Here is a 24,747-nt window from a genome sequence, read left to right as displayed (position 1 = left end):
AATAAATATAGCACTGCCCTTTGCTGCTGTTCTGATGGCAAAAGACATAACTTTCCTCAATATATTCATAACTGTGTTTTCATCTTTTGTCATATTTGATCTGAAGGGATAGTTTATTTGCTCTAAAAGAGAAATATATTTCAAGATCTAATTTTTAAAAGTAAACATGACCAAGTCCAGGACTTAAGATGATTTATTTTTCAGAACTGAACCTGATCCTAAATCACATACGTCATCTGCAAGGAATAATTTGAATTGTAAAGTCTGTGTGAAATGTTCAAAATTCACTCTAAGTTAAAACAAATCACATTTAAACATAGGGACAAAAGATAAGTCTGCCATTAAAATTTGATAAGAAGTAGTAGTAGAGTTTTCTCTTGTGAATTAGTAAAAGTACTGTAGGAATCTCAGATCACTCACACCAGCCTTTTCTGCCAAAAATAATTCTCTGAAGAACTAGTCTCATGTCCATTAGATGAACTATCTCATGATGAATCAGAGTTCGCCTTTTTGGTTTTAATTTGCTGCTATCAGTTCCATTCCATCTAGGGATAAGCGTACTCTTTATAGTAATCACTGATATCTGAAAAATATGTTTTCATTTTATGCCTTGGTAATTCTCTACATTTTTCAGTATATCAGTAACCGATTCTGCTTTTATATAATATGATGTGGTATTTATAGTCCACCAAATCCCCCAGGAACTAGGTTCAAAGCGGATTATAATTTCCAGCAAAAACTTCTCTTGATACTGTAATTCATGACTACATATAAAAGTAATCTGTTTTAATGTTTTATGTATGTAACCTTTTTGTAAACCGTTCTGGAATAAAATGGTATAAAAATTTAAAAAAATAAATAAATTAGGTAAAGTTCTCAGTTTGACTGGCAAAGAATACCAAAACTGAAGAGCTTGAGAAGGGAAAGATAATTGCAAATTTCATGACCCGATCACTATGCCTTTCTTGGATCCTGTTGTTATTGTACCCCAAATCACCACCTCTGCACCAGCCTTTCAACCACAAGTTGCCTTCTGCTCCCCTGTGGTAAACAGGAAGCATATCTGAGGTGGTCCTCATTTGGCTATGTTTATGTTTGCTTACAAATTTGATATACTGCTCTCCCAGCCCAGATAATTTACTATATAAAATCCAAAACGTTTAAATAAAGAGAGGAACTCCATAAAAATAACAGGAAAGACCTAACTCGTATATTCTGAGGTTGCATTTGCTCTTTCTCACTTTCTATTAATAAGGCCTAGACAGTCCAGTTTTTCTTATACTGTAAGTTGTAGATTAAAAGTCTGCTTAAAAAAAAGAATCTTCAGCAAAACTTTAAATCTATTAGAGTTGGCTTCTGCACAAATTTCTGTTGGCAGGTCATTCCACAATACCCTCTCCCTTTTGTCTGCCCAATGTCTCTTGACTTAGAGAAATTTGGCATTGATATTCTGTTGTCCTGTAAAGATCTAAGGCATATTGTGAGCATATACAGGGTTGTCCATTTATTTTAATATAATAATAATAATTTTATTTCTTATATACCGCTATACCCTAAGTTCGAAGCGGTTTACAGTGAAAGTCGTGTCTAGAGAGAGTACAATGTTACCAGTAGGATACAGGATAATACAAAGAGAGCAGGTACTGGGTGAATACAATAAGGTAATAACAAGAAAGCAGTTACATGATGATTACAATAAGATACAGGGTACTGGGTGTTTACAATAAGGTACAAGATATTAACAGGAAAACATGGCCACTGCTGTTCCCACAGTGATTTAGTTGCTGTGCAGAGAATCTTGAACTTTCTTCTAAAAGGCATGGGCAATCGATGATACGTTACAAACAAGTGGTCACATGACCAAACATTTGGACATTCCCAGGAAGTCTGATTGTTGTGTTTTGCAATATTTGCAATCGCTTAAGCTGAACTTGGTAAACCTGAATAAACTGTGTTCCAATGTGGATTCATCAAGATATCCTTAATTGATCATAATTGTCTCAAAAAATAAAACCTCATTTTTTTTTTTATTACAGAGGATATATGGTTCACAGAGGATAAAAGAGAAATCAGTTACCATTCCTAGGTAGTTAAAGCTAGTAACCAATGGAGTCAAAGTTGGGTAAACACTATGTCTTGATATCTAACAGGGTGCGCTCTTATTAATATTTAGAACTGGTCAATGACGCTGTAACTGGTTGGCAACAGCTGCCAGCCTCTTCTGTAAAGGAGACAAATCCATGGTCTTGGGTGATATCTTTGCCAGAATGAGGACATCATTTGCATAACTATATACATCCATGTTCCTGTATCAAGTTTATCAATGGTCTTAGAAAGATATTAAACAGAAATAGTAATAGTGCTGAGCTTTGTAGCACCCCACTTTCCAGGGATATGAAATCTGAGTTTGCCTCCCCTACACTCTTCTTGAGAGGGAGGATTTAAACCATGTCAGAACTGGCGATATCTATAGATTGCAGAAACTGAGCAAAGACGGCTACTAAGTCCATGGGCATTACTAAACCTAGCTGGACGTTATCTAGCAGCTCCCACATTTTGCTAACTACTTCTGTTAAAATTGTTTGTCTTCTGTGTTCTGACCTTTCCTAAAGCCTGATCATTTTGGATGCAAACTTGTATTTGTATTTTTTTTAAAAAAATGTATTGTTTATTGATTTTTAATTAAATACCAAGCATACACTTGTACAGAAAGCATAATTAGCCAGAACTTTTACATTACAATTTAAAGTGTAAAGCTTTTACACTTTCACAAAGCAACAAACCAAGAAATATAGCTTTGGCTAAGATAGCTCAAGTCCTCTATAATAGATCCAAGATGTTTCACAAAGCGAGATTAAAGAAAGGAAGTATAAATCTATACATTAAAGATATGCTGTACGCTGTAGAACTGAGATAGGAGTAACATAATTTAACCTGTAGAGCTCAAGGTTTATCCTCATCCAGATGAGATAACGCCAAAAAAGTAACTAACTGTTAGGGTTCAAAGAAAACGTATTTAATTGAACAGTTGCAAACCATGCACTTAAAAGGGTGTCTTAAGTAGAATGTAGCCCCCAATGAGATGACCCCTGGTCTCGATTTGTATTTTATACAAAGTCATTCAGTTGTTTCAGAATTACTTGCTTAATCAACTTAGTAGGAAGACATCGGTCTATAATTCTTAACATTATTGGGTCTAGTGAGAAAACCTTTAACACAGGGCAGATGTTAGCACATTTCCGTCTTAAAGGCGCCAAGCCACCCTGAAGATGATTATTAATCATCAGTAGAAGTAAAGGGGGTTAAATTATATCTAGACATCTGGACCCATGAAATTGATATGGAATCTAACTTTCCACATGGTCATTTAGTACATTTGATTAATTTCTCCAAGTTGGTTAATGAACACGTTTGGGATCCACTTAGCTTTGATAATAGGGAAATTCCTTCTGGTTCTCTAGAATCAATGTTTGCCTTAAGATCCTCCTTTAAACATGAAGTACGTAGCTTCAGAAACTTAGTTTGAAAATGTGGCTTCAAGTTTATTATGGATTTGATTAATCTGCTGATATGTTATTCTTTTTCCTGGCACCTGTCTGTTTCTTTACTAGTGAGAACATCTGACCCAGCACATTGTCATTTTAAAAAGTAATTTATTTTGCTAATTTTACTCAGGAGTTAAAATATTTCTGTAGTTGCCTACACTGGGATTGTTCTCCCTTGAGAAAAGGAGACTGCGTGGGGATATGATCGAAACCTTCAAAATACTGAAAGGAATCGACAAAATAGAGCAGAAAAAACTATTTACATTGTCCAATTTGACACGGACAAGAGGACATGAAATGAAGCTAAGGGGGGGCAAGTTCAGGACTAATATCAGGAAGTTCTGCTTCACACAGAGAGTGGTTGACATCTGGAATACTCTCCCAGGGGAGATTATTGCGGAATCGACAGTCCTAGGCTTCAAAAGCAAACTAGATGCATATCTCCTTGAGAGAGGCATATAAAGATATGGTTGGCTATAAAATAAGCCAGGTGTATACCTAGCAGGGCCTCCGCGTGTGCGGATCGCCGGACTTGATGGACCGAAGGTCTGATCCGGAGATGGCGCTTCTTATGTTCTGATTTTGTTAGATCACTGTTTTACTTTTACACCATTGTCTCTCTAGGCATTTCAGTTGACGCTTCAATACTTTCAACGCATCATGGTACCATTTCATTCCACCACATTTTTATTTATTGTTATTCCTAATTCATAGAGAGAAAATCTTATCCATCCTACTTTTAAGCTTATTGTTCTATATTTCTGCCTTCTCCTCCAATGTACTCTCCAGAAAATCTTTAACAAACATAGTATGTAATGGAGTCATGGATCCTGGGTTTCCTGGATTCTAGTCTCTGATCACACTTTTCTCTACATCTAGTTTGTTCTCTAGCACTGCATTTCAGGGTGCAGGAAACAATAACAGAGTGATCTATCTGTCCATGACCATGAATGGTTTCTTATTGCGGAGACCTCATATTCCTCACTCATGTAGGATATCACTAAGTCTTAACATTGGGCTAGTGACCCATTGCTTCAATCCTAAATCTAGTGTTAAAATGTGAATTGCACATATCTTCAAAGTGTATATTAAAGTCTCCCAAAATGATATCAGGGTAATTCACCACCAACTCAGCCACAGTTTGATAAATGTCCCATTTACCTAAGGGCAATAGAAAAAGGACAAGATAAAGTACTTTTGGATACATTATCTTACCAATTGGCACCTCTTTAGAGGGGAATGGAGAATGTCTTCAATATTCCTCTGATAAAAGCAGAGCCAACCCACCCTCTTTCTTTGACATCTTCAATGCCAATAAGTAGGACTACCTGGGGAGAATTGAGCTAATTATGAAATGTTCTTCCCCAGGCCTTAGTCAGGTTGTGGTCAAACCCAGAATTTGATTGTACCAGGGCTGTCTGATTTTAAGCGCACAGTAATTCAATACTGCCAGGTTCAATGGGTTCGGCGTAGTTATTGTTGGGATCTCAATGTTTGGGGTAATGACTTCAGATTCAAATCATGAAATTCCTGCCTGTTCATAGCCCTACCAAACAGAGATTTGGTAGTATAAGTAATAATTCCCCAAAACAAGGGAAAAGAAGAAATTAAAAGCATACTTTTTGGGGGAACATACTACTTTTTCCTTTATTATCCTTTCTGTATCCTACCCGCTTGTTTTTTTTTCCTTAAGATATTGTAAACCTTTCCTGTCCTTTTGTGTCTAGTTTTGTTAATTTGTTCATATATTTTCCACCTTGTTATGTTTTTATTTACTAACGGTAGTGAGCACGACCTCTTCCAAACCTCAGTATGCTAGGAAAACCTTGCTGTCCCTCATCTTCAAGCAAGGTTTTGATTCAATCGCAATATCTTAATTCAAAGCCAAATGTACATGAATTGCTTTTCAATCTGTTCTTCCTCATCAAATGTAAGGGTACCGAGCTGCTAAATGATTTAGAAGTGCTGTTTGCTTATAACATGGAAATAAAACAAGTTGTTCTTCGATTTGTTCCCTCCCCACCAACATTATTTTTATATCAGAAGATATATGCTGTTCATGGTTGGGTAGCTGTTTGATGAAAGATAATGGAAAGGTGTGGAGCAATGCCATACATAATGGTATTATTCATCTGTTTTATTTTCTCTAGAATTAACATCAGATCTAAAGAATATTACTTAAAATTAAATTCCAGGGTTCTGTGCAAATGCACACACTCTTTAATTAGGGGACACCATGTTTGGCTGTGTAATGGTTGAACACAGGATTTTTTGTCCTCTTAACGGTTGACCACAACTTTGTAGAAACTATATTAAAAATGTCCCAAGTTAATGCTCTCTCCCTCCCTCCTGTGTCCTAATGTGCCCCTCTTCCTCCTTCCCTCCATTCATTCTGTGACCCTCTGTTCTGATTGTCTCCCTATTCTTCCTTACGTGAGCTGTACTTGTTTGGTCCTGCACATGGCTGAGAAGGAAGCCTTCCCTTCGATGTCAGAGGGAAGGCTTCCACCTCAGCCATGTGCAGTGGCTTTGTCTAAACAGGCAAGTGTCCAAACAGTGTAACCATATTCTAAACTATAGTATCATTGTGGCCAACGGCTGCAGTCAAATATGGTGATTTACTTTAATTGCTCCTTACTACTGCTAGATATAAGCATCATTGTCCATGAAATATGTAAGAGACAATTCCTGCTAATCAAAACGGACAAATAGGGGTTAAGGAATTTCTTACAGAGGGAATAATAAAACAGACATTGGTAGGAGTTAAAGGCAGCCTCATATGAGCATAGTGACACTGGTGGAATATGTCATGCAGCAGAATTTTGAACGGACTGAAGGGGAGAGAGATGGTTTAGTGGGAGACCTGTGAAAAATAAGTTGCAGAGGTGATAAGAGTGTGGGTAAGGGTTTTGGTGGTTGGATAAGAAAGGAAAGGTCGGATTTGGGTGATATTGTAAAGGAAAAAATTATGGGCTTTAGTGGTCTGTTGGATTTGTGCAGAGAAAGAGAGGAATCAAAGATGACCCTGAGGTTGCGAGCTGACAAGACAGGGAGGATGAGAGTGTTATCTACAGAAATAGAGAATGGGGCAGAGGAAAGATAAGAAAATGAAGTTAGACACTATGAATATATAAGCATTGCCAAAGATCCAGCAAGGCCAGTATGCTGTTTCCAAGTTATAGGTTTCATGCTGCCTATCTGTGTGATAAGAAGTGGATTTCCTCCAACTCTGCCTTAATGAGTGGAGGAAACTGGGCCAAGATCCTGAGGAGCTAGGTTCAATTCTCACGGCAGCTCCTTGTGGCCCTGGGCAAGTCACGTAATCTTCCATTGCCCATGTACAGAACTTAGATTGTGATCCCACTACCGACAGAAAAAAGTATACGTAAACTACTTGGATTGTACCTACAGAAAGTCCCTGACCCTTTATGGAATTTTTCTCCAGGAACTTGTTGACACCCCTGCTGTACACTAACAACTTTAATCACATACTGAAATTAATTATGTGTTGAATGAAAAAATATTTTCTCTGTTTAAATGTACTTTTCAATGTTTGGCCTCTAGTTTTGTACTTTTGAAATGAGCACCATTCCACTTCAATTATGAGTTTATAGACCACTATTATATCTCCTCTCAGATGCCTGTTCTCCAAGCACAATGGAATAGTTCTATCCTCTTTATCATTTTGGTCACTCTTCTTTGACTTTTTCCACAATATATATTTTTAAGATGTGGTGATCAGAATTGGCACTAAAATGTAAGATGCAGTGGTTCTCTGGAGTAACACAGAAGCATTGCGATAATCTGTTTTTTTCTCCATTCCTTTCCTAATAATGATTAGCACTCTGCTTTTGTAGCAGAGAATGTCATGGTATTGTCTGCGGTGACTCCTAATGTGGAGCCTTGCATCATGTAACTATAATTTGGGTTCCTTTTTCCTACATAAGCATCACTTTGCACTTGTTCACATCAAAATGTCATTTACCACTTTTAACAAGCATAAACTAAACTAAACATTAGATGCCTAATCTCCCAGTTTTGTAAGGTCTTTGTGCAATTTCTCAGCATTCTTTCATGATTTAACAGCTTGAAATCATTTTGACATCTGCAAATTTCCAGGTCATTTATAAATAGGTTAACTAGTCCCAGTACAGATCCCTGCAGCACTCCCTGATTCACCTTTCACCATTTAGCAAAATGATCACCTAACTTAATCAGTACCCATCCACATCCATGACTTTTTGATTTCCGCAGGAGTCGTCTTTAAGATTTTCTCTTGGGGTTTCCGCAGTTGGCGTTGTGCTTGTTGCAGGATTCTAGGTCTCGCTGCATCTTTGTCACGTGGAAACTGATGTTTCAGCCACCGTGCTGTGGCTTTCTTCAGGATATGCTTTTGAGAAAGTGTCTTAAGATTTTTTTCTCAAAAGCTTTCTAAAAATCCAGATCTACTAAGACCTACTTCTACATTTACACCTTCAAAACAATGTAGCAGATTGGTGAGCAAGACTTTCCTTGGCTAAATCAAGGGTTGGCAAACTTATAGAGAGAGAGCTGAATGAATGTCAGTATTATCTCCAGTATGCCACAGCCTTAAGTAGTGTCAGAACGGGATAAGCACAGAGCTCCATAGACCGCCTGTGATAAATAAAGAAAGATTTAACTGAAAACAATAGAAACAAATTGCTAGAGTGGCTGTTGTGAAATATAGTATTTAAATGCACCCAAACTTTGCTTATTGACTTTTTCTGTGTATACTTCCTTTGGGCTTACCCCTCTGCATTAAACCATGAATATTTATCTATTCAGTAAACTTGTTCTTTGTAACAGTTTCTATTCTTTTGTCTGATACTGGCTTCAGGCTCACCAGAAACAATTGTAATATGGTAGTTTACAAACCATTAAGAGTTGGTCTGCAATTTGATTTGTTTAGTTCTTTCAGCTTTCTGTGGTACAGTATGTTCCGTCTGGTCAAGGTGACTTTTTAGCTCTATCATCTATACATCTGTCATTGTCTGCTTTTAATTTAGGTAGCTCTTCGCAAACATTCAAGATCTACTTCACTTCCTTTCCTATTTGAGTCCATGTTCTCTGATTCTACTCCCAGCCTTTCTTCAGTGAGCATCAGACAAAAATATGTGTTAACATGAGAGGAAGAAGCACAAAGGTGCCATTGTAAGATTCAGAAGTGAAGGGGAGGAGAAAGCAGAATTGCTTAACAAATGTTTCTGACCCAAGTTCATGAGGAAGGGCTCAAAGAAAACAAATAGGAATAGGAGTGAGGTAGATCCGTTCCTTCATGTGTGTTTATATTTTATTTTCTTCACATTCTCCAGGCTGAAAAAATAAAGAAGAAGAGAAACACCTTGTTTGGAACATTTCATGTGGCTCATAGCTCCTCTCTTGATGATGTGGATCATAAAATCCTAGCAGCAAAGTGAGTACTGTGGGTCCTTCTCTGTGCTTTCCCTGTGTGTCCTGCCTCTTGCCCAGGCTGGAAGTGATAGATATATCTTGTAGTAATGGGCCTTCTGTCATACCCACAACTCTTGCATTATGGACTGGTCTGGTTGGGACTCGAAGAAAGAAAATTATGGTAGCAGGTAAGACCAAATTTTTTCCTTCTGTATAGTAATAGTTTTGACTGTCTTAGAGCAGTGAAAAAAGAGATTTGTGCTGTAAAGAAAGACATCTCCATCATAATTTACTTAAATGAAGCACGACTCTGTGACATTAATATCTTTAGTGACTGCAGCTCTGCCATATTCATGGAAGAGAGGTTTCGGTTTCCTTGTCAACAGCCATTTTCTTTGGTGAGGGATGATCTTGCTTGCATCTGCTGACACTATATAACATTAAAAAAGCTGCTCCAATTTTGTTTGATTTATTAATGACCATGGCCATTGTCTCTCTTTGGTTAAGCATTTGAAGAGACAATAATGTCATTTGAAGGGTTTACTGATTTTGGCTTCTTCATAAGGCAACAGATGCTTCATACATGTGGCATCCCATACTCTTGTCAGTCTGTTTGCAGCCTCTTTTAAGCAATTTGGACAAAGTGCAATAGTGCTAGAAGTGTAAGAATCTGTTATGGCTTGCTTTTTTATGTGACTCATTTCTGCTTCTTTCAGGCAGGCGCTGAGTGAGGTGACAGCTGCCCTGAGAGAGCGCCTTCATCGCTGGCAGCAGATCGAGATGCTTTGTGGTTTCCAGGTGGTCAACAACCCAGGGCTGCACATGCTGGTCACAGCCTTGAACATCGACCCCAGCTGGATGGGTGTAGCCCGCCCTGCGCCAACACATTTCATCATGACCGATGATCTGGATGACTTAGATGAGGAGATTGTGTCTCCCATCAGCATGCAATGTACGTAACCCTCAGCACAGGAGGCAGGCAGTACAAAGTCACAGGGCTCTAGGTACCATGGTATCAAATAGCTCCCAAGAGGCAGGTTCATTCGTTATAACTCAGCAAGGAGCATAGTAAATCTTGGGAAAGGTTAGAACTTGAGCAGTTCAATTTTCTGTAAAGTAAAGCATAGGACAGTTCAGTAGTTTGGTTGTTTATAACCTGGAGAGGGCATTCCATGTGTGAACTGTTTTTTGGATATGACAGAAGAGAAATTACGTCTTCAGCTGTAATTACAGCAACTGAATTTGCTTTGTACAAATTTGTGAATTCAGTTACGCAACAGGAGATGCCAAGTTTTCTGCATGCTGTCTTGTGAAACACAGCCCTTTATAACAATACATTACTATAACCTATGTCTGTGGCTGTAGGACTTTAACACATGCCAGTCTCTTTAAATTCATTGCTGAGCAGTTTTCTTATTGTTAGGGGCACTGGTTCCTAAGTTGTGTGTAAAGTTTAATTTACAGGTTAGTAAGAATAATGCAGTTTGCAATATACCTCACAAGCTGCAGTGTTCAGCTCCTCGTGAGCATCAAGCCACTTGTCTGCAGCCTAGTGCCCCTAGGAACCTTTTTATGTTTAAATATGTTTATTGAGAGTTTTCAAGAAAAACAGATAACGCAAATACAACCACAGTATACAAAATGAGTACAACCAAACCTCACCCACCCTCCCATCCTAGGAGCCTTTTTAAAGGTGTCTGATAGTTATCACACAGACTTTGATTCCTCCCCACACCCAAGTCCCTATGTAAGCTCCCTCACCACCAAAGACCCACCTGACTTTGGTTTCTAGTGACTGGGGCAGGAGATCAAAATGCAGTGCTTTAAAATTAAAAGCAATATCACAATTAAAAAGTATGACTACCTTTCAAGTTTTATGAATGCATACTAAAACCAGAGAAAATAGAGATCATCTGGCCTATTCAGTCTGCGTATCCTTAACCAGCTACTGAGCCCTTCAATCCTTTCCACTCTTTAGAGCTTCTCTGTACTTGTCCCATGCTTTCTTGAATTCAGATACAGTTGTCATCTCCACTCCTTGTGCTGGGAGACAGTTCCAAGCACTCGCCACCCTTTCCATAAAAAAATTCTGCCTTAGATTCCTCCTGAGTCTACCCCACTTCAGTATTATCTTATGACTCTCTTGTTCCAGAGCTTCTTTCCACTGAAGGAGGTTTGCCTATCTTCTCTCTCTCTAATCTTTCATCCAAAAGGAAAGAGAAAAAGCAGTAGATCTGTGGTTCAATTTGAAGCCTCAAGGAGGTAAACTCAGGAGCAACTGCAGGGAATATGTTTATCATGGAAAGAGTGCCGCAGGGTTCGATGCTTGGTCCCGTGCTCTTCAACAAATTTATAAACGACCTGGAAATTGGTACAACGAGCGAGGTAATTAAATTTGCAGATGATACAAAGTTATTCAGAGTAGTGAGAACGCAGAAGGATTGCGAAGACCTGCAATGTGTCATAAACACGCTCGAGAAATGGGCTGCGACATGGCAAATGAGGTTTAACGTGGATCAGTGTAAGGTGATGCATGTCGATAAGAAAAATCTTATATACGAATACAAAATCTTATACACCAGGATGTCCGGTGCAGTACTTGGAGAGACCCCCCAGGAAAGAGACTTAGGAGTACTGGTCGACAAGTCAATGAAGCCGTCTGCGCAATGCACGGCAGCGGCGAAAAGGACAAACAGAATGCTAGGAATGATTAAGAAGGGGATCACAAACAGATCAGAGAAGGTTATTATGCCGCTGTACCGGGCCATGGTACGCGCCCATCTGGAATACTGTGCCCAGTACTGGTCGCCGTACATGAAGAAAGACACGGTACTACTCGAGAGGGTCCAGAGAAGAGCGACTAAAATGGTTAAGGGGCTGGAGGAGTTGCAGTACAATGAGAGATTAGAGAAACTGGGCCTCTTCTCCCTTGAAAAGAGGAGACTGAGAGGGGACATGATCGAAACATTCAAGATAATGAAGGGAATAGACTTAGTAGATAAAGACAGGTTGTTCACCCTCTCTAAGGTAAAGAGAACGAGAGGGCACTCTCTAAAGTTAAAAGGGGATGGATTCTGTACAAACGTAAGGAAGTTCTTCTTCACCAGAGAGTGGTGGGAAACTAGAACGCTCTTCCGGAGTCTTATAAGGGAAAACACCCTTCAGGGATTCAAGACAAAGTTAGACAAGTTCCTGCTGAACCAGAACGTATGCAGGTAAGGCTAGACTCAAGGCACTGGTTTTTGACTTAAGGGCCGCCGCGAGAGCAGACTGTTGGGCACGATGGACCATTGGTCTGACCCAACAGCGGCAAATCTTATTTTCTTATGTGTTTTGCCTCTCCTTCAAGAACAGGCCAGGCCTCCCACCATGTTATTTGCGGTTTCACTATATTCACGATGTTTTTTAATAGAAAACAGCGAATAACATATGAAAAAGTTATTCGTAGTTTTTCTTTATTTGTGGGTCTGTTAATCCCCTATTACAGCAAATACAGAGGGAGAAGTGTACCTTTAAGAAGGAGGAATAGCCTAATGGTTAGTCCAGTGGCCTGAGAACCTGGGGAACTGGGTTTGATTCCCACTGCAGCTCCTTGTGACTCTGAGCAAGTCACCTAACCCTCCATTGCTCCAGGTACAAAACTCAAATTGTATTGAAACAAACAAACCAACAAAAACCAATCTTAGATTACGGCCCTCTAGGAACAAAGAAAGTGTAAACTACTTTGGTTGTTACTCAGAAAGGCGGTAAATCAAATCCATGACCCCTTTATCCTTGTTTGAGATGTATTGATCAGAATTGCACACGGGGGTCACGTGATGCAGCCTACCTAAGCAGACGTCTGTGTGGAGAGCTCCCGCCTCATCCCCTCTTTAATCAGCGATTATTGCCTGCAATCTGGTTTCCCCGGGGGGGTTTTCGGTGGGTTTTGCTGTGCAAACGGTGTCACTCACCCCCGAAGTGCTGAGGAGATCGTGGCGCACCGGGTATGCCTATAAAACCGGCTCGGGGATCCCGGGACAAAACTCTGACTACCCCCTCCAAGATGGCGGCGGACCAGGCTACTTTTACGATCCCGGCTGGGGACTGGATAACCGACATTACTAAATCGGTGTCGGCTGCTCTGGCGGATCGTTTAAACAAAATTCAGTCGGCAGTGGAGGAACTGAATGAAAAGTTTGACTCACATACTCGGCGCCTGAATGCAGTAGAGCAGCGCGTGTCTGATCAGGAAGACACGTGCGCGAGCATGGCGGCACAGGTGGCGGCTCTGCAACACCAGACCCAGGAGATGGCAGTCCAACTAGATGACCAGGAGAACCGCAGCAGAAGGAACAACTTGCGGCTCATTGGGATTCCAGAATCGGTCACGGAGGCGGCGCTCTATGATGTTTTCAGCAACTGGCTGCTGACGACTCTGGGCCTTGACAGGACTGCCTCCCAGTTTGCCTGCGAGCGGGCCCACCGCGTTGGAGCGCGGGTCTCTGGAGCCGGGAGACCGCGTGTGGCTATTGCATGCTACACAAATTGGCGTGAGAAGGACTCGCTGCTCCGTGCGTTCCGGAAGGTGGGGGCCCTGGAGTATGAAGGCTCTAAAGTACTAGCCTTTAATGATTATTCCATCAGGGTGTCTGCTCTGCGTAAGGCCATGTCGCCCTGCTGTATCGACCTGCATAATCGGGGGATCAAATTTGCCCTGGTGTTTCCAGCCCGCCTGCATGTCTGGCATGATGGTCAGAACCACTCATTCTCTACGATGGAGGAAGCCAGGGCTTTCTTGGAGAAATTGCCTGCTTGAGCTCTTTTTTCGGGCCTGGAATGATTTGGCCTGTTGGGGCTTTCGGGCTCCTGGGAATTCATCGCGCTGGGAGAAGTGCTGCTAGGACTGAGCTTCCCTTCAGACTTGCCTGCTCGGGACCTTATGGGTCTTATATTCCATCACTCGAACAGCAGTGCCTCTGGGGGAGGATTTGTTGTTCCTGCCTCCTGCCTTCCGTATAGCAGCACTGACTGAGTCTATTGGCAGAGGGAGGCGGTGTGAGGACTGCTGTCTAGGGCTTTCGCATTTGGATCTGCCTGGTGCCCTATACCACTTGCTGAAGTTTCCAGCCATGACCATAGTTGGACTTTATTTTTGCAATGTTATTCGACAGTACTCCTTTGCTTGTTAACAATGCCTATTTGACTTTGTTGCACTGTGGTGCTGGGGGGACGTAGACATAGGGGGTGGGGGGTCTCCGGGTAGGTTGGGGGTCTGTTTCTGGGAATGCATGCTGGGGGACAGGGTGTGCTGGAGGGGGAGGGGGGTGGGAGGCGAGGGGCAGTGCTGGGGGGAGTGAATGGGGTGGATGTGTGGGGGTGGATGTGTGTTTGGTTGGTGTGTGCATGGTTGGGAGGGGAGAGAGTAGGGGATTGCTGGATTCTGTGGGCACTTCATCTGAGGGGGGCCGGGCCTGGCTGGGGGGCCTGGTCTCTTCTTTCACTTTCTTTAGCTATATTGCGGCACTTTCGGTGGCTTTGTATGCTGCACAGCTATGGTTAATTTGACAGTGGTGACTCTTAATGTTGATGGCATCCACTCTCCTATTAAACGAAAGAAAATTCTCACTTGGCTTCGGCAGCGTCGGGTGGATATTGCTTTCCTTCAAGAGACCCACCTCACGTGTGCTGAGCATGAGAAGTTGCACCGGGAATGGGTGGGGGAGGTGAAGTACTCAGCCTACAATGGCCGCCAGAGAGGTGTGGCTATCTTGGTCCATAAAAACTTGCCCTTGCACATTCATAAAACAATTCAGGATAAACAGGGCAGATATATTGTGGTTGCAGGGGATCTTTGGGGTTTTCAATTTCTTTTTTGCAATTTGTATGCGCCGAATGTTTATGACCATAGCTTCTACTCTGGGCTGCTGGGCATCCTGGCGCAGTTCCCTTCTTACCAACTGATTGTGGGAGGTGATTTTAATGTCACAGCTGATCCGCTGGTTGATTGTTCTCCTGCCAGGCCGAGACCTCGAAATCACGAGCAGCGAGGGGTGAATTTTTTCTGTACTCAATTGGCGGTGGTGGATACTTGGAGAGTTCTCCATCCTTTTGATAGGGAATTTACATTCTACTCTCATCCCCATTCTATATATTCTAGACTTGATCATGTTCTGGTATCCCACGGCCTCTTTCACCGAGTGGATAGGGCTTCTATTGAGGATACTGTTCTATCAGACCATTCTGCGGTCCTGGTGACCATAGAGGTCACGGAGCGCAGGGGTGATAAAACTTGGCGATTTCCGGCCTCCCTTTACAGCGATCAGAAGTTTTGAGAATATTTGAGAGACAAGTGGGAGGACTATGTCTTGCATAACAATACCTCTGATGTGGATCCGGCAGTATTCTGGGAAGCCTCGAAGGCTGTGTTGAGGGGTCATATCATACAATTTGTGGCTGTATGGCGGAAACAACAGGGGGAGAAACTTCTCGCATTGACGGGGCAATTGGCCGAGCTTCGCAAGCATCACCGAGTGACGCTACAGGGACCGGATAGTCAGAAGATTATCAAGTTTATTAACAGAATTTGATTAATCGCCTATTATAATCACTAAGCGATGTACATAACAAAAATATAATAATTAAAGAAAGGTTCACAATTTAATAAAAGACAATTAACTTGAACAAACATATAGCTAGGTAGGAAAGGATAAAAATTACAATTTATCATTTGGGGTAGAATAGAGGAAATAACAGTAGGTAAAGGGACTTAAAAACTCAGCAATTATAAACAAGCAATGTTTTAAATGTTAAAGGCATCTCTAAATAAATAAGATTTTAAAGATTTTTTAAATGCTAAAATATTTTTTTCGTTACGAATATATTGGGGAAGGGCATTCCACCATTGGGGACCTATTACAGAAAAAATGTCAGCCCTTCTTGTACCAATGATTTTCAAGGAAGGAACTGAAAGAAGATTTTGGTAAGTGGAACGAAGTGAACGTTGTGTATTATAAGGTATCAAGAGTCTGGATATGAATTGAGGTTCGCCGCAGGCTAAAGTTTTAAAGATGAGTAATATTATTTTAAATGTGATTCTGTGACTAATAGGAAGCCAATGGGAATCTATTAACAGCGGAGAAACATGATCGTATTTCTTTGTGTTGTATATTAACTTTATTGCAGTATTTTGAATCAGTTGTAATCTCCTTTTTTCTTTCAATGATATGTTAAGAAAGAGGGCATTACAATAATCAAGTTTCGAAATTACTAATGAATGGATTAATATTGTAATGGATTTAGGGGTCAGAAATTTGGATATTGATCTAATACGACGTAATTTAAAAATGCAGTTTTTAACAGTTAGAGAAATATGATCATGGTAAGTAAATTTATCGTCAATTAGTACGCCAAGAATTTTAACTGAAGGAACTAGATTTAGTGTAGTGTTGTTAAGAATGAATGGATTTGAGAGAGTTCCCTACGCTCTCAAATTAACGAGATCATGGATGCTAGGGCCTGACAGGATATTTTTTATCAAAAATTTCACCTTTATCGATGGGGCGGCAAAGCAGGCAAACTTTTAGCAAATCTGGTTCGGCCTTACCGGAAGAAGCAAATTATCCGGGTGGTTAAGAATTTGAGGGGAGAGACCATCACTCAGGAGTCGCATATTCGAGAGCAGTTAGTTGACTTTTACAGTGCACTTTATGCGAAACGGGACTTCACGATGGAAGAACGAGATAGCTTCTTTCGGGATTTGCCTATACCGAGGTTGTCTGAGGTTCAGTAGGAGCAGTTGAACGCTCCCATTTCCTCGGAGGAAATCCGAATGGGGATTAAAAAGCTAAAACTTGCTAAATCGCCTGGTCCCGATGGATTCGGTCCGGAGTATTACAAACTTTTGCCCGACTTGCTTGTACAACCATTGGGTGATTATTTTAACTTCCTTTCTACTGCGGCGGTTGGCGTCCCGCATAATCTTGCTCATATCTCCCTGTTCCCGAAGCCGGGAAAGGATCCCATGCAGGTCGGCTCGTATAGGCCGATATCCTTATTAAATCAAGATGTTAAGTTGTTGGCGTCTATTATGGCGACTCGGCTTAATGTGTTTCTCCCTCAGCTCATCGAGGCTGATCAGGTGGGATTTGTACCTCAGCGTTATGCATCGATGAATCTCCTGAAAGCGTTGACCGCCATACATGAGCATTGGGGGAGCGGGGGTACATCCGCGATTGTCGGGCTTGATATGCCATAATATTTAATAAATAGGCTGATAAAAATCAGGTGCAAGCATCCATCCAAAGTAAAAAGACCAGGGGAAAACAATAAAAGAATAAGGGAGTGAAAAAAGTACCTTGCAAGTCAAAAAAACAAAAAATGAATCAAAAACTACTACCAAAAATAAAAAACAGTAAAAAAAAAGTCAAACATGTCCCAATCCTCATTCAAAAACTCAATCAAACATCCATAAGAAAGTCCAAGTCCACATAACAATCCTGTGCCCAATGCTAGTGCAAGTGGAAATACTTGGAGGAATCCTTAATCGAGTGATGGCAGCACGCCGTGAAAAAAGTAGCTATCAAAAATAATACACATATCGGTTCTAAATAGCAAAACATTAAAAACGATGTAATTAGAAAATGTGAACACGAAGAAAACCAGCTGGAGAACTAAAACCACTAGTGGTTAGGAGTCCCACCCGCAGCAATGACCGGGAGGGAACTCACAGCGCTCATGTTAAATCAAATAAACCACTTAGCTCAGACAGCCGGTAGTTCGCTGAAGATAACCTCCACATTTTCTAATTACATCGTTTTTTATGTTTTGCTATTTAGAACTGATACGTGTATTATTTTTGATATTTTTGTGATGTGATATAGAAAAAGACCTTCTAGACGAGCTCGACCCTGGATTCCTGTGCATCACAGAATCATGGATCGCCAAAGACGACCTATTCACGCAAAACGAACTCCTCCCCCACGGTTACCAAGGCCTCTTTTCCCCCAGACCCAATCGAAAAGGAGGTGGCCTGGCACTCCTCTACAAATCTTTCTTCGACGTCCAGCTCCTTGAGACGGGCACCCATCCTTCTCTAGAATATTTGCTTGCTTCAGTCAATGACGAACTCCGCACCCACCCATTGGGCATCCTATTACTATACCGGCCACCCACCCCTTGGGCAAAATCTTCAAATCTCGTCTATGAAACCATAACAAATGCCTTCCTTAAATTCCAAAGACTTCTGATTGTTGGTGATATCAATCTCCACCTCGACGACACAAACAACAATGATACATCCGAATTCAACAACTTCCTTACCTCTCTTGGCTTTCCCTCACCCACCCCATCCCCAACCCACGAAAAAGGGCATACTCTAGACTTCACCACCTTCATTGATCTTACCACCTTCAAAACCTCAACCGACGACACTCGCTGGGAACAAGTCCCTTGGTCAGACCACTTCTTAGGGACTACCTGTCTCCCCGTCTTCATGTCACACCTTGACTCCCCACCCCACTCCTCCCATTCCATAACCTTCCGCAAAAAAACCTCGAGCAACCTATTCTGGCCCAAATTTCTCAACAAACTCTCCTCCAACCCTAGACCTATAGACCCCGAATCACATTGGCACAACTGGATCGCCCTCTCCGAGTCCACCTACCACTCCCTTGCTCCACTAACCACCAAAACCATCTCCTACCCCCGAAAGGCCCCCTGGTACCTACCTCTTCACAGAGAATTAAAACAGAAGTGTCGCGCTTTGGAGCGCAAATGGAAAAAATCCAAATCCCCCTCCGATAGACAGACCTGGAGGGCTAACATTAAATTTTACAATTCAACATTAAAAAAAGCCAGGAAAAACTTCTTTGGAGACAAGATCTCCAGATCCAACAACCAGATCAGTGCGCTGTTCAACATCTGGCGCTCCCTAACTACAAAAAAAGACCCGTCGTTGCTTCCACCATCTCTATCAGCCGAGGCCCTTGCAAATTTCTTTAATGAAAAGATTTCCACCCTAAGATGCTCCTTCCCCCCCACAGTCTCCTACAATCCCCTGACCTCTATTGTTCCCAACTCTACCTTACCTGTATCCATTCCTGCCGACAGATCCTGGACCGCCTTCGAGCTTGTCTCTGAACCGCAAGTCTCCAAACTCTGCCTCAAATTAAAAACTTGCAAGTGCATTTTGGATCCTTTCCCCTCCTACCTATACGAGAATATCCCTACACAGGCCATCACTTCCCTCACCGAACTTATAAACTCTGCCCTAACATCAGGCCTTTTCTCCCCCGACATGGGACACATTTCACTGTCCCCTCTACTGAAAAAGGCCGACCTCGATCCCTCCATTCCATCAAATTACCGTCCTATAGCAAATATCCCTCTCCTAACCAAACTATTAGAATCCATCATATCCACCCAACTCTCATCCTACCTAGAACGATTCTCTATCCTCCTACCCCACCAATTCGGCTTCAGACCCAACTTCAGCACCGAATCCCTCTTGGCCTCACTAATCTCTAAGGTGCAACAACTCCATTCTCGCAACAAATTTGCTGTTCTTCTTCAATTCGACCTCTCCGCAGCCTTCGATGTCTTTCACCACGACATCCTAATCTTCCAACTCTCCGAAATAGGCATAAGCTCCACAGTCCTGGATTGGTTCTCGAAATTCCTACGCTCCCGCTCCTACACCGTTAACACAAACGGTACCTCATCCCCCGCCTGGAAGCCAAAATGTGGAGTCCCGCAAGGCTCACCCCTCTCCCCTATCCTTTTCAACATCTACATGTCCTCTCTGAAACTCCTTCATTTATCCCCCCTAGAAACTCTCTACTCCTACGCTGATGACATCCTCATCCTCCTCGAAACCGACTCGAACCTCTCGAACCTCGCTGAGAACATCTCCACATGTATTACGAACCTCCAATCCTGGGCCCAATCTGTACAAATGAAACTGAATGAGTCCAAAACCAAACTACTTTGGCTCGGCCCAATCTCAGACCATTTACCCACCTCCATCCCTCTACCTTCCACCTGGTGGCTTATACTAAGCCACCTGGATTATTGCAACATCACCCATCTGACAATCCCCCAGAAGCAAATGCAAAGACTACAACTCATACAAAACGCAGCAGTCAGGATGATTTTTGGGTTGAAGAAGTACGACCACATAACCCCTTCCTACAGACTCCTACACTGGCTGCCGATGAAGGCACGCACGAAGTTCAAGCTAGGATGTCTCTGTTTCAAGGTATTAAACGGTCTAGCCCCTAAATACATCACAGACCTCTTCTCATTCCCAACCAACAGACATGAAAGAAAAACACACCTGAAATTTGTCTCCCCACCGGCTAGAGGGTGTAAATATAAGAGATACCATCAACAACTGTTATCGTACCAAGCAGCCACATGGGGCAAAGACTTAGAAAAACTAATTGCATATACAACCAACTATGGTGAATTTAGGAAACACCTAAAAACATACCTGTTCTTGAAATACTTAGATAACGAACCAGAACATCAGCCCCCTTTATAATACCACAACATACCCAAATCATTAAATTATAAACCCTAACCCAATCACCAACCATGAACACTATATTCAATTTAAGGAACATTTCTAATCATGTGTAAGCAGCACGGCACACAAACTGCTGTTAATATTTATTAATGTTGGAACTACCAGATGTACAATGTTATACCCTTTAATCCGCTGTATGTACAGTCTCTCTTTATTGTAACTACAGTTTATCTATATTGTAACTACAGTTTCTCTATATTGTAAACCACTTCTCTTTATTGTAAACCACTTCTCTTTATTGTAAACCGCCTAGAAGTCGCAAGATAGTTGGCGGTATATAAAAATAAAGTTATTATTATTATTATTATTATTACCTTCCGGCCCCACTCTTCAGCTTGAGTTTTCAAGCAAAGTCCTAGGCATCATCTTAGATTCCTCTCTCTCCTTCAACGATCACCTCAACTCCCTGGTAAAAAAATGCTTCTTTAGCCTCCATATGTTGAGGAAAGTAAGATCCTGCTTTCATCATTCTCATTTCGCCATCCTCGTCCAATCCACCATCCTCTCTAGACTGGACTACTGCAACTCCATCTATATAAGCCTAACTAAGAAAAACCTCCATAGACTTCAGCTAATTCAGAACGCCGCAGCCAAGCTTATTTTCGCAAAAGGCAAGTTCGACCACGTTTCCCCACTCCTCTTCAAGCTTCATTGGCTCCCAGTATACTCCAGAGTCCTCTATAAATGTGCCTGCATAGCCTTCAAGATTCTACATGGCGTCCTCCCTCCCGTTATCCCACTCTTCTGGAATTCCTCAAACCCGCTCTCGACTAGATCCTCCCAAAAACTGAAACTATCTTTCCCTTCTATAAAAGGTATATCCCGCGCAGGAAAACTTGGAACATCCCTCCCCTTTAGAACCACAGAACTCTGGAACAACCTTTCATCCCCGCTCAGAAATTCTAGCTCCTTCCAATCCTTCCGCAAACACTTGAAAACTTGGCTCTTTTCAAAAATCTAATCACCTCCCGTGCTCTAGTATCCTGTCCCCCTCTATCTCCTCAGTCCCTCTCCTATATCCTTTCTTTGTAGTTCCTTTCCTTTCAACCTCTGTAAACCGTGCCGAGCTCTGCGCACGCGGAGATGGTGCGGTATACAAACCTAAGGTTTAGTTTAGTTTAGTTTAAAAAGAAACATATTTTATCAGTGTTATATATTTTATTTACATAGAAACATGATGCCAGATAAAAGCCAAATGGCCCATCTAGTCTGCCCATCCGCAGTAACCATTGTCTCTCTCTCTCTCCAAGAGATTCCACGTGCCTGTCCCCAGCCCTTTTGAATTCAGATACAATCTCTGTCTCTACCACCTTATCTGGTATTTAAACATCTCTCTAGAAAACTAATAATAATAACAATGAACAAATCAAATATCAATCAAAAAATGTTATTAGCCAAGTGGTGGAAATGCTCATTTAAAGTGGAGAAAAAGCCTCAACCTGTTTAATATGCAGACGGCAACCCAATGAGTTTCTCAACCGTTCTTACTCTGTTTCATAGGCAAACAACTCCACTGTTTTCCAAAATGCAATCTTTCAAAATGGGGACATATCCCACCACTGTGCACAGGGAACAGGAAAAAGAACCTAAGGAAAGGTTTCAATTATCTTCACAGCTGTTAACAACGCCCGGATCGCGATCCAACATAGTGGAGTTGTTTGCCTATGATGCAGAGTAAGAACGGCTAAGTAACTCATTGGGTTGCCGTCTGCATATTAAACAGGTTGAGGCTTTTTCTCCACTTTAAATGAAATGGTTTTTAAGTGAGCATTTCTACCACTCGGCTAATAACATTTTTTGATTGATATTTGATTTAAACATCTCTATCATCTCCCCTCTCCCGCCTTTCCTCCAAAGTATACAGATCGAGATCTTTAAGCCTGTCCCCATACGCCTTATGACGAAGACTATGCACCATTTTAGTAGCCTTCCTCTGGACCGACTCCATCCTTTTGATATCTTTTTGAAGGTGTGGTCTCCAGAATTGTATACAATATTTTAAATCAGGTCTCGCCAGAGTCTTATAAAGGGGTATCAATACCTCCTTTTTCCTACTGGCCATACCTCTCCCTATGCACCCTAGCATCTTTCTAGCTTTTGCTGTTGCCTTTTCAACCTGTTTGGCCACCTTAAGATCATCACATACAATCCCACCCAAGCCCCACTCTTCCGTCATGCACATAAGTTCTTCACCCCTAAAATGTACCGTTCCCTTGGGTTTTTGCAGGCCAAATGCATGATCTTGCATTTCTTAGCATTAAATTTTAGCTGCCAAATTTCAGACCATTTTTCAAGCTTTGCCAGGTCTTTCTTCATGTTATGCATATGACCTGTAACACCCCAATTTCACTCAGACTCCTATGAAGGAAGAGAATAACTTATCTCCCCCCCCCCCCCACTGTGCTGACCTTTTTTGTTCTTCTTTCCTATTATAATTGTAGTTCACCCACCTTTCTATCTGTTTCAATACGTTCTGTAATTTTATTTATTTTTTTTTTTTGTCTTAGCTTTGTCTCCCCAATATTAAAAAAATGTTGTACTTCAGCTTTGTACACCGCTTAGACAATTATTTTAAGTGGTATATAAAATTTTAATAAAACTTGAAACTTGTAATTTCAAGCTTAAAGGCTGAAAAGACTAGAAGTGTTATCAGTGAATAGAAAACAGGGAAAATGGACTTGGGGGAAGATGAAATGTTTTGTCTTAGTCAGATAGGGTTTAAGATACTAGTAGGACATGCTAGAAGCAACATCAAATCCATACACTGAGATTTGGACTTGGATTCCTGATGAAATTTCAGGTTTAGAAGTAAATCTGGGAGTCATTGGCATAAAGATGATACTGAAAGCCTTGATCGGAGATCAGAGATTAATGTGAATGAATATACTGGAGAGTTATATGGAGAGGAGGATGCAAAACGAAACCTTTGGATACACCAGTTGATAATAGGATTGTGAAAACCATCTCAAAAAAACACTAGCTCTGTATTGCAACACCTTAACAGATGCTCCTGTGAACCGCTCTGAATTGACTCCCAGTCATTATTAGCAGTATAGAAGCTTTCAGTAAACATAACCAGTAAAATCCACCAGAGGGCTCACTAATAGTGCAAAAAAGAGAACCAAGGCAGGAAATCCTAATGAGATGGAATGTCGAGGAATAGGAGAATACGAAGAGAATTAATGTTGTCGGTTTTAGCCACAAACAAGTCATTGGAAACTTTTGCAAAGGCTGTTTCTGTGGAATATAGAAGCAGGTTGGAGTGGATCAAGATTGTCTTGAGCTAAAAGTAAAACAGCAGAAGTGAATGGCATGTTTGCGAAGTCTGGATGTGAAAGGAAGTCAGGAGATGAGAGAAGAGCAGATTGGGTAGAATCTTTTTTTGTTTGTTTTTCTAGACCTTGCCGTCCTGAAATATTTTTACTGTCTGCATTGGATGAAATTTATCATAAAAATAACTAGGGATTGGATATAGTGGTAATGTTTTTTTATGGTTCAGCTGCTGTTAGTGTCTATGAAGGAGATTGGCTTTAGGGTCTAGCCTTGCAGTGGTTCTCCTCTTCAGCAGCAGGTAGTTTCAGAAGATGGTCATTCAAATGTTTGGCCATATGGTGTAGCGTTATCTGTTTTAATGAGACCTTTGTGTACAATCTTAGATCATATGAGTTTTAAGTTTCATTCATATTATGCCTCTGTTATGATGAATGTTAAGGGTTGCTGGGGAGGAGCTGAGAGAGATGCATTTTCATTATAAAGTATGCATGACTTTGCAAATGTAGGTGGAAAGTTATTTTATAAAGAAACGCAGCTGCATATGTTGCCATTATAGAATAGGTGCAATATATGTACTCATCTGCCTTTATAGCATAGACATGGCATTATTAAATTGCCCTCTATGCAGCTAAAATTGTCCATTGCCTTTCTCTGGATAAGTCTAAATGCAGAACTACTAAGGATAACTTTAATCAGATAAGTTTAAAGCTATGCCAAAATTTTCAGCTTTTATACTGCAGACTAGGCAGACTTCTTTCAAAGAATAGCTTCTCTGTTTGAAGTGTTTTGGCCATTCTGCTAAATGCTGACGTCTCTTTACCTCTGATCTCTGAATTAGGACCACTGATCCTATTTTAAAATGTGTTTATGTCGATTTCAGATTTGCTCTACCGCTCCTGCATTTTACTGACCTAAGCGGTTTACAATGTATCAAACTAAAATGAAATTAGG

General features: G+C 41.3%; 1 protein-coding gene across 6 annotated transcripts in view; it reads left to right on the top strand.

Moving 5' to 3' along the window:
* Positions 1–24,747, top strand: part of STIM1 (stromal interaction molecule 1) — a 245,797-nt gene that overhangs the window by 187,318 nt on the left and 33,732 nt on the right. For all 6 annotated transcript variants that reach the window (XM_033948363.1, XM_033948362.1, XM_033948364.1 and 3 more), the window contains 2 exons: positions 8,879–8,979; positions 9,674–9,909. In XM_033948363.1, coding sequence (XP_033804254.1) covers positions 8,879–8,979; positions 9,674–9,909 — 337 coding nt within the window. The remainder of the gene's footprint in view (positions 1–8,878; positions 8,980–9,673; positions 9,910–24,747) is intronic.

This window comes from Geotrypetes seraphini, chromosome 6 (genome assembly GCF_902459505.1).
Source record: "Geotrypetes seraphini chromosome 6, aGeoSer1.1, whole genome shotgun sequence".
In the NCBI taxonomy this organism is placed as follows: domain Eukaryota; kingdom Metazoa; phylum Chordata; class Amphibia; order Gymnophiona; family Dermophiidae; genus Geotrypetes; species Geotrypetes seraphini.
The sequence above is the reverse complement of the archived record's forward strand: the minus strand, read 5'-3'. Positions and strand labels throughout refer to the sequence as shown.